The 20,809-nt window shown below is 49.5% G+C and overlaps 1 protein-coding gene across 4 annotated transcripts in view; it reads right to left on the bottom strand.

Moving 5' to 3' along the window:
• Positions 1-20,809, bottom strand: part of ATP9A (ATPase phospholipid transporting 9A (putative)) — a 131,472-nt gene that overhangs the window by 87,537 nt on the left and 23,126 nt on the right. For all 4 annotated transcript variants that reach the window (XR_013967436.1, XM_080813901.1, XM_080813903.1 and 1 more), the window contains exons 2-4: positions 11,786-11,930; positions 10,094-10,207; positions 4,907-5,015 (exon numbers count right to left, since the gene is read on the bottom strand). Coding sequence is in view for 3 of the 4 variants with exons in the window: in XM_080813901.1 (XP_080670027.1) it covers positions 4,907-5,015; positions 10,094-10,207; positions 11,786-11,930 (368 nt within the window). In the remaining variant the exon portion in view is untranslated. The remainder of the gene's footprint in view (positions 1-4,906; positions 5,016-10,093; positions 10,208-11,785; positions 11,931-20,809) is intronic.

Below are 20,809 nucleotides of genomic sequence, written 5' to 3'. Positions count from 1 at the left end.
TGTCTCTCTCTAAAATAATTGAATAAATTATTATTATGGGGCACCTGGGTGGCTCAGTTGTCAACCGACTGCCTCCGGCTCAGGTCATGATCCCAGGGTCCTGGGATCGATCCCCACATTGGGCTCCCTGCTCAGCGGGAAGCCTGCTTCTGCCTCTCCCTCTGCCTGCTACTCTGCCTGCTTGTGCTCTCTCTTGCTCGCTGTCAAATAAATTAATTAATTAAAAATTAAAAAAAAAAAACCAGAATGAGGATGCTGGATTAATAAATTCCTCTGGACTCAGAAACATGCTTTAAAATGATCTAAACCTACCAGCCCTCCTGTAGCACACATCTTAAGGCTGAATATCACCACTATAGGGGAGATATTCTGTGTGAAAGTGCTGAGTCCAGCTCCCGGCACATGGTAGGTGCCCAGACCTACAGGCTAAAGATGTGCATTCAGACGGGCCAGGGTTCGAGTCACAGCCCTGTCCCCCACCTAGCGACACCATCTGAAACACGGCCCCTTCCCTGAGCCTCTCAGTTCAGTCTGTAAAAGGCACCTCCACATGGCTGTTTAAGAAATTACACGCCAGACCTTGCCCACCACCTGCTGGCTTGCGGTGGGTAATCGTTCATCTTTTTCTATGGTTTTCCAATTTTGACAGAATCTCTCAAACACGTCCAATGCCATCTCCTTCCTAGCACGCTTTGCACACAGATTCCCAGAGCACAGAATGGACTTTCCCACGGCGTCAGCCCCCGTTGGCCTGCACGGTCTTCTCCTCTGTTTTCCCAGGAAACACAGCCTGAGTGGGAAGAACAAGACGGGGCCCGAACCTGGGGTACATACCCCCACTCCCAGTCATCAACACCCATGGCCTTTTGGAGACTCCTCCCCAGGGCCACTGTGTGCCTGTGTGCTCTGGGTCCTTGCACGGGACCCCAAGCTCAGAAGGGTCCTAGACTGGGCTCCATGCATGCCTGCTGCCATCCTGAAATTCTCAATTTTTGAACAAGGGCCCCCCGTGTTCGTTTTGCACCGTGCACCACAAACACGCAACCAATCCTGCTCTTTTCCATCCTGTAAGACTTAAGATGAAGGTCACTTCTTCTGAGAAGACTGAGCAGCTCCTCTCTGACTCGCTCCCGTAACCTCCCACGACCCCTGGCTCATACCCCCATTTACTTATCCACACCCACCGTTTAACAGACCACTGCTACAACACCGTCACCACCGGCCTTCTTGAGCCCACACCAAATCCCAGGCACAGTGTTCTGTTCTTCTCATCCAAGAGTTATATTTAGAGCAACTCTAAGGTAGGCACTATTACTACCCCAATTTACTGACAGGTTAAGGACCTGCCCACGGAGCTGGGTGCAGGGGGGAGCAGGACACTTGGGTCCAGGCAGGGCACAGGCTCAGAACCATTTTCTTCAACTGCCAGGCACTGTGCTCAGAACCAGGAATGCAGTGATCAAGAAAGGGACGGTCTTTATGACAGCCGCCCCACTCCTACCCCAGACATAAAATTATTAGTTGCATTTTTCAACTATGTATTTAAATGTCTGGACACTTCACCCAGAATCCCCAGCCCCGTGGGTTCATCTCTGTAATATGGAAGCCCTGTGAACTCCGGACGTGTGATAGTCAAAAAAAATTCTCAAGAAAGCAAAGAAAAAGTGGTTTTGACATGACGTATTAAAATATTTCAAACATGGGATGCCTCTCCCTCTCCCTCTGCCTCTGCTGCTCTGCCTCCTTGTGCTCTGTCAAAAAAGTAAAATCATTTTTTAAAAATTTTTAAAAATTTAATAACAAAATAAAATACTTCAAATATTTCCTATTAAGCCATGACAATGACATTAGAAATTAATCTAACTGGTGTGTTATTTTAGGTAACAAATTATTTGAATGAAATAAGATGATCTAAATGGAAGTAGCAATTAACCAAAACAAAAAACAAAAAAACTATCATCCATTTTTCCTCACAGTGATGAATGCCTCTCAGGATTTTTAGTTGTTTAAAATCCCCTTTTTTCTTGAAGTTTGGAATTTTTTTTCAACTTGATTACCATGTCTCTAAAACTCTGGCAAAGTCCCAACAAGACTTGTGCCATTGGCCTTCCTAAAACTATATTAACTCTTGCTAAAAATGCATGTCATGAATCTAATTTTGACACATCAGACAAACACAAGTTGAGGGACAAGCCACAAAGCAACTTCCCTGAAACTGGCCAGTTCTTTTCAAAATGTCAACATCATATCAAAGAAAACCAAGGAGCTATGCCAGGCTACAGGAAATTAAGGAACAGGGACAGTTAAATGCCACTGGGAAAACCCATCCTGATTTCTGTACGTGGAAAAAAAAAACGTTGTTAAAAACAGAATATTTTAGACGCTGGGGGCTCAGGGATGGAAAAAACAAAAAACAAAAACACAGGACATGTTTTCAGGAACAAATGGCAAATTTTGTGTAAGGACTGTAGATTGGATTAATAGTAATGTACCAATGTTGAATTCCCTGATTTTGATCATTGTAGCGTGTTATGTGAGAGAAACGCCCTACGAGGAATTAGGCATGGAAGTATTTAGGAGTAAAGGGGATAATGCCTGCAACTTAATTCTCCAGGGAGAGAGGGACTATTAAAAAGCAAACATGGAAAAATGTTAACATTTGGAGTTCACCACAGGATTTTTGTAACTTTTTTCCTAGTTAGAAATCACTACCCCCCACCCCAATTTTTTAAATTTTATCATCACAAGTCCTGGAAATGATGCAGAATGCAGGTAAACATCATGGCCTGGTATCTAGTGATCAAGGACTCGATATTCTGGTTTCTAGAGGTTTCTGAACTCTAAAAACTGTGTTGGAAAATACATTTGAAGACAGCATGTGATACAAAAGGAACCGGTCCACACTGGGTGGATACACGTATATATGTTTGTTTCTTATTAACGTGAAAAGCCTCACTCTAGAAAATTAGTAAGTAATTAAACAGTGAGGTCAAAAAAGGCTTCTTTCTCTTCCTCTCTCTGAAATCTTCCATTTGGGGCTTCCTACTCCGGCCCTCCCCCAACCCCTTCCCTTCAAGTGTATCAAATAACTAAACTCACCTCGATCACTTTCTGAGCTGACAGTTTCTTCAGTGCTTTTCTGGGGGCTTTCAAAACAAACGGGGCCGAGCAGGGGCTGGGTTAATATTCAGAACTCCGCTCGGTTTCCCCTACTGTCGCATTGGCATGACAATGGAAACCATGGGCCACAAAAGGAGACCAACAAAGGAAGACAAGTTTTTAATGCTAGAGCCATCTGCCAATTCTCCTTAGGATCTTTCCAAGAACTGAGTGAAGATAAAGCGGGAGCTGAGAAGGGGGTACGCAGGGGAGGGCAGAAAAATCATTCACGGGAGAAGCAATTGCAATATGAAAAGAGCCAAAGAAGGTTTGGAGCCTGGATAGATGAATGACCGGAATCCCTCTAAAGAGATCCACCGCACCCTCTCCCCAGTGGGGCTTTTGTCGGTTGCCTAGCATTTTAAATGTTATAGTCAGAATATGTTATTAAGGGAGGATTTAATATACACAAACCACAAAAAACACCCTGCAGAGTGGTCTTCTGATTACCCACGTGGAAAGCCCAAGCCACCTGCCTTTGCGAAGATTATGCTGGGCTTTCTTTCTTTACGTAGCAAAATGTCCTAAATACAGTAGTTTAGGGATAAACTAACTCTACATTTTTATACCAACTCTACATCCCGCGCTTCTCCAAGAGACTCACGAAATGTTAAGACCACCAACTATGAAAATCTATTTAAATGCACTAAAACGAAAGACGTTCATGCCCTTGGGAGTTTTTTGTTTTGGGGGGGGGGTTGTTTTTTTGTGGGGTTTTTTGTTTGTTTGTTTTTTAGCCTAAAACATATTCCTCCAACATTGTTCCTAGAAGGGAAATTCCGTGCAAAACCCTGAAACCACGTGTGGACGCCTGTTCTTGGGAAGGCTAAAGCATCAGAAAGCAGTTCACACTTGACTCAGATACGCCCTCCCTGAGACATCGATCTCATCTTTTTCAGCATTTTGAACAACCTGAAGGTATGGCACAGATTTTTGCTGCTCCCAGAACATGACTAAGCTCTGAGTGGGATCAACCATCTTCTGGAACTTTAGGTAACATGCTCTCATCCCTGAACACATCCTTACAGGTGATCTCCTGTAGAACGTGTACTTGGAACAGAAGTCAACACTGGCTGGGTTGCTTTGTGGGTTTTCATGGGGTGTTTGGGTGTTTCTTTGTTTGTTTTTTAATTCCACCAATTTAAAACGCACACATCTTGCAAGGGATTCAATGATGAAAGGCGATCTAGTCACTTCTCCTTTGGTCTCACTATATACACTCCCCTCCTTAATTTTCAGGATTTACAAGATGCCTTTCAAGGAAATCCTCCCAGATGCAGCGTTTATATAAATCTGGTGCCTATTTAAAAACTAATGTTGCAAAGTTGTAGCATGCATTTTGTAATGTTGAAAGAGTATCTTTTACAGCTTGTAGGACAGACCTTGTAGCCTCCACCTGAACAAGAGGAGCTCCCTCCTCTCCACAGTCAGCCCAGGGACAGGCAAAGGGACAGGGTTAGCCAGAAGAGGGTGCCCAATGATCAAAGTTTCATTCCAGGCTGATGATGCACAAGTTAGCCCACAGGCCTGGCTCTGAGAGAGACAGTGGCATCCCCAGGCACATCCTGGTCTCCCTGGTCCCAGCAACTGAGTGACTGCCCCACCACACACTGTTCTGTCTGCACACCCACTGGCCCTGGGCCTCGAACCCTGCTCCCTGACTCTCCGCAGCCCATGATGAGAGTTGCAACCCTGCGGCCCCAGGTCAGGCGGCAGGAGGTGGCCCAGGCAGAGCCAGGAGGCTGACCTCTCGCTGTGAGCCGGCTGTAGGCCTGGCAGTTGACTTCCCTGTCCCGCACATAGCATCGGGTCTCCTCTACAGCCTCTCGGATGACGGTGACGGCCAGCACGAAGCCCTGCGGAGAGAGCACAGAGAGGGTGAGCCCTGCTCAAGGCGACCTTCCTCTCCAGGTGCTAGGGACGGGAAAGGCCAGAGGCCGCACAGGAGGGCAGCAGGGCAGGGCCTGCTAATTACCCCAAATGCACACGCCCCAGCAAGCCCATTTCTCGGACTCCTTCCTGCACACACGCCCTGGGGAAACACGCCCACACACAGACAGTCGGGTAACTCTATTCACTGCCACCACAGGGCTTCGAAGAGGAAAAGGTGGTCCGTCCACAGGCAACGACAGAGGGCTGACGTCTGCTAACAGTCCACGTGCTGGGTGCCCTTCCGACGAGGCTCCACCCCCACAGCAACCCTCCTCTCACGGCCACTGAGACAGAAGAGCCTCGGAAGCACAGAAAGGCTGAGTCATCTTGCCCAAGGACGGGAAGCTCTAAGGGACCTGCGGGAAATCTGGCTCAGAGTCCTTGCTCCCAACAGTCACGCTGTTCTGCACCCGGAGAAACTTGGAAGACCTACCAGCCAGTCAGATGGGGCACCAGGAGATGGTTGAAAAGAAGGCGATCCATCCCACGCCCTGACCCACCCAGGAGACAACTCAGCTTTTCACAACATACAATGTAACACCGTGCATTTACACAACCAGGGACTGCCACCATCCTCTGGGAGGAGTTCCCCAATTTCCTTAACTACGGGCTAAACTCCTCTGCAAGGAAGGCACTGAGAGGGAGGAAGGAGCCAAAGGGGACTTCAGTCTTCTCTGTATGGTGTTAAATCCTTATAAAGAGAACACATCAAAGTATTAACTGCGTAAGTAGCAACAAATAGAAAGAACATTGGAAACTGCCCGACCTTTCCGCGGCCAGGTACCCCAACTCATCAAATTTGGTAGGGACTGGCGTAGGAGTCAGCCATAACAAGGATCTATTTCCATCTAGATCTCTCCTCTCGCGTCAATAAAGGCAAGAACATGCATTCATTCTTCTTACAAAACAGCCCTGTCATCTCCTTTTAAAGTCATTTAAAAAAAAAAAATACAGAAAGCACCACCACGCTAAAGGTTAGCAGCGGTGACTCTTGGAGCATTTCATTTTCATACCGTTTGTTTACTCTGTGAAATATATTAACTTCGATTCAAAGGACTTTAAATCTCTTCTGTAAATCTAGCCAGAGATGTGCGGCTTTGTGGAACTCTTCCAAGGCCTCCTTCATCTTTACAATCAAAGGATTACTCCTGTTTCCAATCAGATCGTGCAGTCCTGGCTGCGGCCAGAGCAAAACTGGCACGTTTCAGAATAAAAGCATCACCAGACGGGGGTGGGGGAGAGGAGACCTGTTCTGGGGGAGCGCAGACCCAGGGCGCACAACTCCTCCCCCTCCCAAGCTGCCAGTTTCCCTGTTCTGGGCCAGAACCCAGGTGCTTGCTGTTTGTTTTTTCAAATGTTCCGGTTTCTACTTCTCTCTGTGTGGGCCCAGCTAAACCCCACTGATGCTGGTGGAACGTGTGTGCTCCCAAAGAGACCGGAGCCTCTCTGACCAACCCTGCTGCCTCCTGAATGATCGTATCCGCTCCCCTGGCCCCAGCCCCAAACACACAGTTCCCATCAACCCCAGAGGACAGGCCATCCCTTAGGGTAGAAAACGCCTTCACAAAGAGATACAAATGTAGTCCCGAAATAAATTCCAACTCTGCAGCTAAAGAGGCCCCTCATGGCCACAGATAGCCAGAGAGAGGCTTTAACAGTGAGGCCTGGGGTTGTCTGAGCTTGTAAAGGAATCAGAGGCAGTGACAGCCTCTGATTAGAGCCCAGACAAAGCCATTCTGAAGGTGGTAAGCCTCCCTTTGTTAAGTTGTGCGTCAAAAATAGATTTACTAAAGCAAAACAAATCTATGAGCTAGAAATCAGAAAAGCAGTTGCCTCTGGTTGAGGAGGGGGCGACTGGAAAGGGGCATTAGGGAACCAGGGTGATGAAAACATTCTCTATTTTGACCGAGGTGCTGTTTCCACGGGTGCTGACAGATTTCAATGCTCACTGCATCGCGAACACAGTATCTGTGCATCTAAGATATTAGTACCACGAAAATGTTATCAAAAGCTACATCTTGGGGTGGCTGGGTGGCTCAGTTGGTTAAGCGTCTGCCTTCGGTTCAGGTCATGATCCCGGGACCCCAGGGTCCTGGGATCGAAACCCCACATTGGGCGCCCTGCTCAGACGGGAGCGTGCTCCTCCCCTCTAACACTCCACCCTGCTCATTTTCACGCTCACTCACTCTCTAATGAACAAACAAAAAATCTTAAAAAAAAAAAAAAACCTAAATTAAATCTTCATCCAGACAATGAGCAATGTCACCAGTGCCAGATTTTTAACATTCAAATGGGAGTATGTCCTGAGAATTTTCTGTCCATTGGGAGCCAAAGGAGGCTTCCTATTTGTCGTACTTCATTTAATTCATCCAACAAGCTGATTGTGTCCGTCTTACAGGTGAAGGAGAGGCCTTTTGAAGTGGACAGAGACATTTCAAAATGTGTTCTAGTCCAGAACTGGAAACGGACTCTGCACAGAAAAATCTAGGGGAGGGCACCTGGGTAGTTCAGTCGGTTAAGCATCTGCCTGTCGCTCAGGTCATGATCCCAGAGTCCTGGGATGGAGTTCCACTCCTCGGGCTCCCTGCTCAGTGGGGAGTCTGCTTCTCCCTCTCCCCCCTGTTCATGCTGTCTCTTGTATATGCTCTCTCTCTCTCTCAAATAAATAAATAAAATCTTTAAAAAAAAAAAAGATTTTCTGAAATATTAAAAAAAAACTAGGGGAAATCAGCTGTAGTCACCTAGAAATAGATGCCATCTACTTTGTCTTTGACCCCAAACCTCCTTCTCTGCATCCCTTGGGAAGAGGAAAAACAAGACCCAAATGCCCTCGCATCCGAGCCCTCTCGGGAAAAGTCGGCTGTAAAACGAGGCACAGATGCAGAAGCAGGAAGTTCAGGGCCACCAGCAGCTGCTGCTCACCGGCCTGGTGTCCACCTGCGGCCACAGCTGGGGGAATCAGGTGCATCAGCGGGTAGACGGGGACACGGCAGCGGTGGCAGGGGCCACAGTGACCGCGTGCACCGAAGGTCAGATTTCTCCAGGAAACTCTAGGCATCACTTCAGCGAGGAGACAGAGGCAGGGGCCGGGGCCAGGCCCTCTAATTTGGGGGGGGGGCCTCTCTAGGCCATCACAGTCCCCATCACTTGCTCCAGCCCAGCTGGACTGGAAAGGAAGGAGATTTTCACCGGGAATGTTTTTATGTTTCATGCACCAAGTGAATGTATTACCTTTCAAATAACCGCACTTCAGAAAGGGAACCACGAAAGGCAATGTGATAAGTTATATTTTATGCCCATTAGAGACTAACTTTTTAAAATTAAGCAACTCAGGGTTTGAGTCTATATAGCTATGTAGTAAACAGTGAAACGAAAAAACACAAATAAAATTGGGGTATTTCATATAAAACTCTGAAGTTTCTGACTCCGGGGTCTGGCAACTCCAGGCCTACGTCCGCACCTGCGGGAACAGAGCAGCACCTTCCGTGCTAGATGTGACAGGAGCTCCCTTGCTCTCCCTTGCTGGACGGTGTCAACCCAGCCCCCTGAGTCTGCAGCGGGCCACTCCCTGGGTAAGGACACGGCGCACAGACCGGAACGCTTATCATGCGAGGGACGGATGCAAACAGAAGCTGGCTGCCGCTGCCAGAGTCCTAGCTCACCGACAAATGAGAGCAGGACAGAACAGTCTGCACACCCCCAGAGCACCTTTCCTGTCCGCGTGGGGAAAATGACTCCCCTCTCCTTTCTCAGGGCCGGAGCTGCTGGCCGGACTTGTCCGCCAACGCGACACAGTGTGGACACCCACGCGCTCAGGGATCCCTTAGCAAGTGGCCCTCCTACATGGTAAGTGCCCCGACACCAAATCCTCATCATCTCCCACCTGTCACTGAAGGAAAAAAAAGTCTGTTCTTATTTCTTGAAGGAAGGCTTAAATCTTTTCTACTTTAACAGTCTTCTCCCAATGAAAACTTAAACAATATTCGTGAACAGAGAATCCAAGTTCTCCTCCAAGTCCCACCTAACTCAGTGAGAAATAAAAAGCCTCTTTTTGAAAAAGAGCTGTCGGTTCCACCCTCTCCACCCCCCAGTCACACTGCGCTTCCTTCTGTTCTTCCAGTGCTCTGAGCACGTCTGCCGCAGGGCCTTTGCACGGCTGGTCCCTGTAGTTAGAATACTCCCGCCCTCCTACCCCTCCAGTCATCTCTTTCTCAAGAGGTTTTCCAAGGCCACACCAGCTAAGGCTGTCCCCCCACACCTCCTTCCCCCACCTTCATCCATTCGACAAATATTAAATGTGCCTGGGATTGCCCATCCTAGCCTGTGACTTCATTCTATAACCTCTGTGGCACTTCCTACAATTCCAAATCATTTCGTTCATCTGTTCACGGTCTATCCCCTCTGAAAACCAGCTCCACGAGGGCAGGAGTTTTTATGGGTTTCATTCGGCGCAGTGTCCCCAGCACCCAGCACTGTGCCTGGCACACAGCTGGTGCTCAATAACCACTTGCCAAAAGGAGGGAAGGGAGGGAATGGAGGGGTGTTCTGGCCAGTTCCGTCTGACCTCATACACAAAGCACAGAACCTGGTACTTTTCAAACCCTCACGCCGACAGACTCTACATAAACAGAAAATGCGGTCTCAGAAAACCGTTCCAAACGTACAACCCACAAAGACAGAAACTTCGTCTTTCTTGCTTGCCACTGTGTGCCTAGAGCTAGAAGGGGGTGAAAGGCACAATAAGTACGCAATACACAGTAGCTAAAGACATGAATGACCGAGCAGCCGACGGATGGAATGAATCAAGAACACAGGCTTCACCACGCTCTGCTCCTGGGGGTGCCTGAACGGGGGCGTCCACGCAAGAGTCTCGGGGGGGCTGGACGGGGGTCTCCTCTCTTAAAGGGCCGTATCCTGTTTCAGATGCCCGGGGAACAGAGGCAAAGAAGTGTCTTTTCCCAAAGCCCCGAGGTCACTGAACAAAGCAGGCTGACCTACTTACCAGGGGGACCCAGTACGTGTAGAGGGCACCAAGTCTCATCTCAGGGACAAACTGAGAGCAGGCCAGAAGTAAGAAATAGAGGTTGAAGAAGTATTTGAACTGGTTAAACAGCACCTGGAAAGAGGAGAGAGGAGAGAGGAAGACCGTCAAGCCTTGTCCGGTGGGGTCGGGGGAGGTTTCACAGGAGGGGAACCGCCGCTGAAAGCATTCCTACCCAAGAACCCAATGCCCACGGTACCTTCCATGGGAACCTGCAACACTTCTACAGATTGTTCAGGAAAATACACAGGGGCAATAAAAATATCCTTGATCAAAGTAAAAATATACATAACGATACACACCGAAATGATAAATTTCAGGAGAGTGGGTACCCCTGGGGGCTGCGGGGGAAGGCTTCAACTTTATCTGTTATGACTTATTTCTTAAAAACCATGTGGAGTACAGGTGGGTCCCTCAAAATGTGAAGAGGAGGTTTCAGTGGAAAATACCTCTACTCTAAGATTGATCAAGAAAATGAGGTAAGGGGCGCCTGGGTGGCTCAGTGGGTTAAAGCCTCTGCCTTTGGCTCAGGTCATGATCCCAGGGTCCTGGGATTGACCAGCATCAGGCTCTCTGCTCAGCAGGGAGCCTGCTTCCTCCTCTCTCTCTCTCTGCCTGCCTCTCTGCCTACTTGTGATCTCTGTCTGTCAAATAAATAAATAAAATCTTTAAAAAAAGAAAGAAAGAAAAGAAAAGAAAACGAGGTAAATCATCATCTCCACAATATGATCTCAACACCATACAGTAAATATAGCAGAATCCCATTCCGTGTGGAGGTGGGTCCCGGCAGAGCCCGGCTGAGCCCACGCACCCTGGGCATGGGACTGGCGCTGCGGGACTTGTCTGGGGCTCTGGGCAGACATGATGCATCTCTCTGGGGTGCAGGCAACTAACAGCCGTTTTCTAGCCACCTCACTCTTGCTCAGTCATGGACACGTGGTTGTCCTCGTAGTCCAGAGAGCGCAGCTACAACACGGAAGACAGTGGTGCCGTCTACACTAGAATGTCCATCAATGAGAAATAAACTCTTTCCTGATTTAAGATACTGAGATTTGGGGGGGGTTGAAGGTAGCAATCAGTGTAGTCGGAGTCACCCTAAAACAACATTCCAACTGACCTTAAGCGACAGCATTACACATTCATGTTTCTGGAATCTCTCTCAATAAATCAAAGAGTCATTATTTTTTTTTCCTTCCAGCACTAGAACTGATTGCTGCTGCTGCTTCTAAAGTCAGCTGGTGTGTGTTTGGAGGCTCGGCTGGATATAAATAGGTATGCAATTTAAGTACGGGGGGGGGGGGGGACGAGGGGGGAGAAGGTTTGTAGAGTACACATTCGCGGATTGGTCTAAGTTAAAGTGGAAATGCAGTGACTCCAGTGCATAAAATACCAAGCAAAACAGAAACATTCATTAGCAAAAATATCCACAGACACTCTCCTTGGATGGCAGGAATGAAACTTACCTCTTAAAATTTTTCTCTATATTTCTATCTCCTGATGTTCCTAGGGTGTGTGGAATTTAGGGACTGATGGGTTTTGTGGTGTGGGGTTTTTGGAAGATGAACGGCCAGTGGCTAAGGCAGCCTAGAAAACACACAGGCTATTCTGCCACAGGGACCTGGGTCTCCTAAAAATGGCCCCGGCCGTACATACCCCAGGAAGAAAGGTGAAGAAGTTGTACTTCTGGTTGTTGATGACATTTCGAGGGTACCTCTGGTCCCTCTTCTCGGGATGCCCCAACCACACCGTGCGGGGCCTGGGCTCCCCTCCGCCGCAGCATCTCAGCCACTCGCAGCACCTGCGGGAAAGACAGCGTCACACTGTCAAGGCCACGTCCACACCTGCCCGCTCCTCTCCAAATTCTCTCGAGCATCTGCACTGAGTCAGGACAACAGCCACGAACGGGCTTCATCTGTCTGAGAAGGGAAAACAGAGCCCGGGTTCTAAAAAGCTGTGATCCAGATAAAGGCTGGTTTGTGCCCAAGCCCAAATTACTTAATTCAAAATGTAAGATTCATTTTTAAAATGAGATTTAGGTTAAAAAAGTAAAGATACAGCAACACATTAGCACTATTACTTTCACATTTTGCTGATGAGAGAGGAAACCTCGAAACAGTTAAATAAGGCACCCAAGGAGGACCGAATTCAGATTTCTGCCTCAATTTGTGTCTCCCTAATGGCAAATCTCATTACCCAAAAGAAAGTCTGTTTGCTTTAAAAAAATAAAATAAAAAATAAAGCACCCAAGTTTGCCTAGAGGTGAGAAACAGGGGAGTCTGGCCTTGAACCACCTCCATCTCATTCGAAAACCTAGTATCTTTCCAGCACCCCAAGCTGTCAAGGTTGCTGGTTCCGCCAAGATAACCAAGTAAAGGGGGAGGGGCAGAATGTCCTCTCCATACCCAGATCTCCTTTCTGCAGCACCCCAGAGGAGCCAGCCAGGAAGACAATGGCTCAGGGCCTGGCGTCCTCTGGAGCCGGGCCAGATGCCAGATGCCAGCTGCCAGCCAACTGACCACCCCGCCCCCACTCCCCCAGCTGTCCGGACTGTCCTGCGAGGTCAGCTCATGCGTGCACCTGCTCCTGGGTGGCCCGCACCAGGCAGAGCAAATGCGGGCAGCTCCAGTGGAACAAAGACACTTTGAAAACACCCCAAAAAGGCAGCTCATCCTTCCGGAAAGCCCATATACAAAGCATTTCAAGAATCACAAGTCCTTGTAAGCACTGCGACGGAAACACCCCATGCCGAATTGTTGGCCTCTGACCCCCCACATACACAGGCCAAGAGGGAGAAACCCCAATTCTGCCAGCCCCAAGCAGACAGGGAGATTACAACTTACGTAAATACTGGTCAGCCCACCCTTCTCCCCCTCCACCCATGGACCAGGCAGGTCCTGGTGGGGTGCTGGGGTACAGATCTGGCAAACACGGTCCCTGGGCATCAGCAAGCTGCCTGCCCAGGTGCTCAGAACTTCCATGATGAAACACAATGCTCTTTCTTAAAAATAGCATCTTCGTTCCAGTAAACTGGTGCTCGGGTAGAGTATACATGGCAAGGACAGGTTTCACTTCTAGTAACTTATCTGTGCTGGCCCTGTTTTAAGTTGTACAAAGGCCAGGGACAGAAGCCTCAAGGAGTCCAGTTGGTGCCCGTGGATGGGAAGCATCCATGCGGGCCATCGGGTGACACTGGCTAAGTGCTGAATGAGCATAGGAAGCAGGAAGGAGGGAGGGGGGACTCACGGGACAGGGAGCACCACTCTTATTTGGGGAAGCCATCCTGCTGGTGAATCAGGATCTCCCCATCCTGTAATAATCCTGGAATGATGGCTCCCATAGTTGCAGATTTCTAATGAGAGCTGAAGAACGGATTTCAGAAAACCAAGCATCAGGCCCGCTGTTTGTCTGCGTCTTGTCTGTGTCGTTTTAGCAGGCTCTGCACGGCAAGCTGTCAGGTTGAGCCATTCATTACTTAACCTGCAGATCTGCACACGAGCCCAAAGCAGGTGGACCGTCACTGCAGCGGGCCCTGTGGCAGCAAAAGACTGGAAACAAACCTAACTGACTCAAGGGGGTGGGGGGGGGGGCGGTGCTGGTGAAATGAACACGGAACAGCCACAGTTGTCTTAGGAGAGTCAAGGAGAGAGCGTTGCATGCACTAAATGGCCCATTTTGCAAGGTACGCTAAAGTGAAAAGCAAGAGGCTAAAAGATGGGGGCGCCTGGGTGGCTCAGTGGGTTAAAGCCTCTGCCTTCGGCTCAGGTCGTGATCTCAGGGTCCTGGGATCGAGCCCCGCATCGGGCTCTCTGCTCAGCAGGGAGCCTGCTTCCTCCTCTCTCTCTGCCTCTCTGCCTACTTGTGATCTCTGTTAAATAAATAAATACTTTAAAAAAAAAAAAAAAGAGGCTAAAAGATGTTTCCAGAATCTTTGCATGAACACAAGGGGATATGTACCCAGACACGCTTCAAGTGCAGGAAATCTCCAGCACTGGTTCCCCCTGGGAAGGAGGGAGTAAGGAGAACTTTGTGCTATGTATTCTTTAGTTACAATGTTTCATACTATCCAGGGACTCAATGCGGTCCCATTCCTAAGAGTATTATGAAGTATCTAGCTGGTACGAAGTACTACTCCAGGTCCTGTGGGGACCGAATGTTGGAACAGGATCCCTGCCTTCCCCTTCCTCACAATCCCACTGCAAAACAGGGTAAGTGTTCAGCACAGGATAAAATAAAAACTTTGTGTCACTCGAGCCCAGAATAACTTGCCCCAAGGCCATCTCATTTAGCCGATCTGAGGGTCACCGCATTTACTCTCTCCTCGCACCGGCCACGCTGTATACCCCGCACACTTCCCATATACGATCAAGTCGACTCTCACGTCAACAGTGTTTATTGAACACCAACAACAAAAATAACGTAAGTGTTTATTGAACACCAACAACAAAAATAACGTAAGACAAGTAATCACTGCCTCTTTTTTGTCACCTGTTCATTCACCAGCTAGGTCTCGTGCGCTCAGTGTGCTGGGCCCTCCCCTGGCACTTGGGCATTCAGGAGTGAACACAACAGACAGGTCCTCCCCTCTCTGCAGCTTATACTCTAGTGCAGGGAGACAGACCGTAAACAATCACCCAAAATAAAATAAGGCCTGGGCAAGAGAGGGCGTGGGGGAGGGGTGTTGGCTCGGGAAGACTGGGTGGTCAGGGAGGCTGGTGTGACAGCTGAGCGGAGGGATGGGTAGCCACAGCCACGCAAGGAAGCAGTCTGGGCACAGTGGAAGGGAGCCCCAAGGGCAAAGATCCAGAGGTGGGAACCAGCCTGGTTACACATCTGCCGAGAAAGACTGATGTTTACCAACCACAGGGGAAAGGGGAAAGGAAAGAGGAAGGAGGAGGAGAGGCCAGAAGACACTGGACCTTGTCTCTGGGGCAGGGGGTCCGGGGTCACTAAAGGGTTACAAGCAGGAGGTGGCGTGATCTGATTGACATTTTTAGAAGTCCCATCTGTGGCTGAGCAGAGAAGACGCGGCAGTGGGTTAAGAGTAAAAACAGAGGGGCGCCTGGGTGGCTCAGTGGCTTAAGCCTCTGCCTTCGGCTCAGGTCATGATCTCAGGGTCCTGGGATCGAGTCCCGCATCGGGCTCTCTGCTCAGCAGGGAGCCTGCTTCCTCCTCTCTCTCTGCCTGCCTCTCTGCCTCCTTGTGAACTCTGTCTGTCAAATATATAAATAAAATCTTTAAAAAAAGTTTTCTAAAAAATAAAAAGAGTAAAAACAGATTAAGAGGTGTGAGGTTCCGTTCCGGGGAAATGGGCATGCTCGAATATCGACTGCGGCAACGGTTACACAACTGTACAAATGTACTCAGAACTGCCAATCATACACTTCAGAGAGGCAAATGGCAGGGCATGGGAACTGTGTCTTAATAAAGCTTACATTAGCCAAAAAAAAGTGAAAACAGGGGGATCGTTCAGGAAGCTACTGTCGCCAACCAGGCAGGCAGAGATGGTGGTCCAGAGGAGTGGGGGCAGGAGCTACAGATTTCCAAAATGTTACAGACGTAGAAACGCACTGTCTTTAACCAAACATTTAAAAAAAAAAAAAAAAAAGCACTGGGGTGCTGGGTGGCTCAGTCAATTGAGCATGTGACTCTTGATTTCGGCTCATGTCATGGTCTCAGAGCTCCAGGATCGAGCCCCGCGTCAGGCTCCATGCTAGGCAGGATCTGCTTGGGATTCTGTCTCTCCCTCTCCCTTTGCCCGGCCCCCCCCAACTCACACATGGTCCCTCTGTCTCTAAAATAAGTCAATAAATAAAATCTTTTAAAAAATAATTTTTAAAAAGAGAAATGCATTATTTCATTTAACATTTACGATAATCCTGCATGGTATATATGAGCATCGCCCCCATTTTCACAGTGGAGAAACTGAGTCTGAGAGGACTCCGTGATTTGCCAACATCTGCTACTACACTTGTTCCACGCTGAGTGGGGGAAGCTGACCTTGAGCCCAGGCCTGTGGGACCCAGATCGGACCCGAGAGCCTGAGAGCACCTTGCGCTACCATGAACGATCTCATCAGCGCAATTACTTTCCAGCTTTTTTTTTTCCTCCCCAGGCTCTCATCATCTCATAGCGTCAGAGGGATCTTTAGGGGCCCTGAGAGCAGTGGCCGTCATCCCGCCGACACAGTTCTCCCGCAGGCTCCTCCTCCTGCCGGTTATGAACCCCCTCCAGAGCCCGCCTTCCCCGCCTGCTCTGGGAAAACGGACAGAGCTCCCTTCTGCGTTCCTTCACGGCCAGCACAATGCTACGCTTTCTCAGTAGAAGGCCACTGGGGGGACACCACTGGAGGAGAGGCTCTCCTGGGCTTTCCAGGGAGAGGCACCCCGCGGATCAGCGGCCTGGGCGGAAGGCCTCCCAATGGAGCTCTGCCCAGCCACCCACCCAGGATACGCAGTCCCTTGGAGGCCTCCAAGCCCCACTGCTAGAGACTCTCCCGGGGCTCTCACAACACGAACATCCTGCCTCCTCTGCCACCAGCACCCTGATCCCTCATGTCCATGCTTGTCTCCTGAGGTCCTCCTGTCACTGTAGCCCCCGATGTCCCAATCCCACTGCACACCCAATGCGTCAACCACCGGCTGGGCCCGTCGCCCCACCTGCGCCCCGAGATCACTTTCTGCTTGCCCCGTGCCTGCAGACCAACTCTCGCCCTGCCTCTGGCAGCCTGAATTTTTTTTTTTTAAGGATTTTATTTATTTATTTGACAGAGATAGCCCAAGTAAGCAGAGCGGCAGGCAGAGGGAAAGGGAGAAGCAGGCTCCCCACTGACCAGGGAGCCTGATGCAGGTCTCGATCACAGACCCCAAGATCATGACCTGAGCTGAAGGCAGATGCTTCACCGACTGAGCCACCCAGGCGCCATATCTGTACCCCCGCCTTGGGGAAAGGCCCCCTCCCGAGTGCATCCTTCCTTGGGTCCACTCCCTCAGCTTCGACTACCCCAATGTCCTCCTCTATCCTATAATTACCCTTTATCCTCATTTACTAAGTCACTTCCCTCCACCTCTCCACCTGGGCTAGGCGGGCCAACCCCATCTCGGAGCCCCCGGTGCGGTGAGCGCAAGGATCCAGGCATAGCCATGGTGGTGAGGCTTCAATTATCACCAGAAACAGTAAGAAAGAAAGTGCCCTTTCCCGTGAGGTGGCAGAGGCAGCAAACCCGTGAGGGGCTGCAGGCACCCCCTTTGTTCTCGTGTGGGGGAGAGTCCGCCTGATAATGCGCATCACCAGGAAGAAGGCAAAGGTTCCCGACGCTTTGGGAAGGGTGCGCGGTCTGCCCGTCGGTCCATTCCCTGGGCTCTTCAGTCTTAGAAATCAATTCATTGGTTTTTACTTTTGCTCACGCCGATATTAGTTGGGTCTGTGCTAAGCGCTGCCCCAAACCTCCTGTCGGCCACACGGCTGCTCTGTCCTTAAAGACACACCCCTATTGGTTTTGAGCGTCTCCGATTCTAAGTTTCTGAAGAGTGCGGCCAACTTCAAGCCCGCATTCCCCCATCCTGACCCCTCGGCTCTGGCTTCGTTAGAGCGGTGCTGCCCAACATGGTGGCTTCCATTACATGGGGCTATTTATGCTTAAATTAATTCAAGTAGAAGAATTCTGCCCCCTGTTCCCATGCGCCACGGTCAGAGTGCTCCACAGTCCCTATGGCCTGAAGATCCAGAACATTCCAGCATGACAGAAAGCTGTGCTGGACGGCACTGCTGCAGAGCATCCCTTTCAACACTGCTCCTGCCACCTCATTCTTTATCTGACGCCAGCACCACAGGACACACACTCGAGCATCACTAAGTGGCCCTCACCACTGACAGCGCTCAGGCTCAGGGATCTGCAGAGGCGCACAGTATTTCCTCCTGCGTCCAACTGCCTCTACCTTCCAACTTCATGGTACGGGCTAAGCCTACTTGCCTTTAACTGTGGGTTCTCACCTAGGGTCACTTCTGGTCCCCCCACCCAGGAGTACCTGGCAACATCTGGAGACCTGTTCGGTTGTCACACACAGGACAGCCCCCCAGCAAAGAATGGTCCAACCCCAAGTACCAGCAGTGCCTGGGGTCGGGAACTCCTGCCCTAGATTTTATTTACATAAATATTAAAGGTAACTTTGTGCTACTATCATAAATGGGAGTATCACCGCCATCAGCACAAGGTCAACATTCCAACCAGCACAATGGAAAGCAAACAGTGTTACCAATTTCAGGCCAGAGTCAGTGGCTCTGAGCACCAGCACGGCTCTTGCTCCTTCTTCCGTTTTTATGGCTAAGACAACAGCGAGGGTCGGCTACTAAAAAGTTCCCCCTGACAGCGTTAGAAACATGGAGGGGGAATTGAAAAACAAGGGAAGTACCTTACTGCATGTCTCGGTGTGATTTAGTTCCTGCCCATGAATTACTTGGGACGTTATCACGGCAGCACCTCGAGCCCTCGCCTGCCCGCGTTTGGGGAACTACGGTCCCACTGCAGAAGCTTTGGGCTGGCAAATTTACGAGCAACCAAGACCCCCCCCACACACACACCCCAAACAGAAGAGGGGGCAGCCAGGCTCCCCTCTCACCATCTGGACTGACCCCTGCAACTCCCTCTACCACCACACTTGTCTGTCTAAGGTATAGACTTCTGTCCCCTCAAGGCCTGAGAGGGGCAGCTGCCCAGAGCTGTGTCGTGGCAACTGTCACCCTAGTGTCATTTTTTAAAGATTTTACTTACTTATTTGACAGAGAGAGAGACACTGAGAGGGAACACAAGCAGAAGGAGTGGGAGAGGGAGAAGCAGGCTCCCCGCTGACCAGGGAGCCCAATGCAGGGCTCGATCCCAGGACCCTGAGATCATGACCTGAGCCGAGGGCAAACGCTTTACCAACTGAGCCACCCAGGCACCCCTACTGCTATTGTTTCTTAACACCAAACCAAGCTGTCTGCCACCTGTCATCACAAAGTCACTCCTACCTTCTAGATGGGCTAGGGAGATGGGCTACAAACCAGAATGAGAAATTAGGGGCACCTGGGTGGTTCAGTCGGTTAAGCGTCTGCCTGGGGCTCAGGTCATGATCTGAAGATCCTGGGATCGAGCCCCGCCTTGGGTTCCCTGCTCAGTGGGGACTCTGCTTCTCCCTCTCCCTCTGTCCCTTCCCCCCAACTCCTGCTCATTCGCTCTTTCTCCAATACATAAATAAAATGTTCTAAAAATGAGAAATTCATGGAGAAACTAAAGAAATAACAGATGAGAACAGCAGGACTATAACGGGTCGAGTAGGAACACCCACTCCTAAGTCAGAGGGACGGCGTGCCATGCCCAGCCCGCTCTACACAGGCTCCGTGGCTTTGGGCTCCTCATCTTTTGTGATCCCACTTTTTCTGTCTAAAAAATGACAGTAAGACCTGCCTTGCTAAATTACTATGAGGATAAAGGAATTTATATAGGAAAGGCGTACGACAATATGTAGCACATGACAGGCAGGAAATTAATAGTACCTATATTTAAGGGTTTTTTTTCCAGATAAGAAAAGAAAACATAAAACAATGTTCTTACCTATTGATAGCAAGAGCCATTCAGTGAGGTTAAGACGTAAGGCTGGGAATAATTTAGTTTACACTGCTTCTAGCTTAGACCACTTAAACAAAGGAAAATCAAAGTAAATTTTCTTATGATTTGACTCTAAAACAAACAAAGGTTTTCACAATGGGCAGCCCGTTGGCCAGATGTGCGGTGGTTTCACACAATCTGGCTGAAAGGCAAGGGAAAGCAAATATTACAGGGGGAAGTGCCAAGGGAACGATATTTCTGGAAAAGGTAACTACTGTCATAAGGCGCTGAGGAAATGATCACCTTGCTCTGGGTGTAACCACCATCAGCCCAACCATCCGTAAATACTTGCTGAATTGCCCCCACTGTGTGCTGAACTTTCCAGAAGCCAGAGTCCAGGAAGCTATCATCTCTGTGCTGATACTGGGAAGATCCAGGAAGAATTTAAAGAAAAATTAAAAGCAATATGAAAAAAAAAAAGTCTACGCAGTGGTTCTCAATGGAAGGGACGGGCTGGCGGTGGGGGAGTTCGCCCCCTGCCCTGGGGACACTTGGCAAGGTCTAGAGAGATATTTGGTTGTCACAACTGCAGGGGCAGGGAGGGACTCCTGGCATCTCGTGGGTAGAGGCCGAACGTCCTGTAACGCCCAGGACAGCCCCACACGGAGGATTACCCAGCCCCACGTGTCAACAGGCCTGAGTTTGAGAATGCCAGTCTCGAGCAGGACTGTCAGATATCTTCCTGCAGTGATGGGAATGCTCTCGAGCACTCAAAATGTGAAATCTAAATGTTGTTCCATTAATTAATGAAAACAGCTACACAGACCTAGCATGTACCATAATTGGACAGCAGGTCTAGAAGGATGCAATTCAAGTTGTTAGTAAGCCTAGATGCCTGGGGAGGGGTGCCGGAAGGCATAAAAGGGAAGGAATGAGGGAAAATTCTGCTCTGTGTTCTTAGAACATCTAGGAGGCTGATTTTTTTTTTCTTTAAACTAGGGGAATATACAATCTCGAGTCAGGGGAACCCGGCTGGCTCATTTGGTAAAGCATGTGACTCCTGATATCAGGGTTGTAAGTAACTCTGCACTCAC

Source organism: Martes martes (genome assembly GCF_963455335.1).
Source record: "Martes martes genome assembly, chromosome: 9".
Lineage (NCBI taxonomy): Eukaryota > Metazoa > Chordata > Mammalia > Carnivora > Mustelidae > Martes > Martes martes.
The sequence above is the reverse complement of the archived record's forward strand: the minus strand, read 5'-3'. Positions and strand labels throughout refer to the sequence as shown.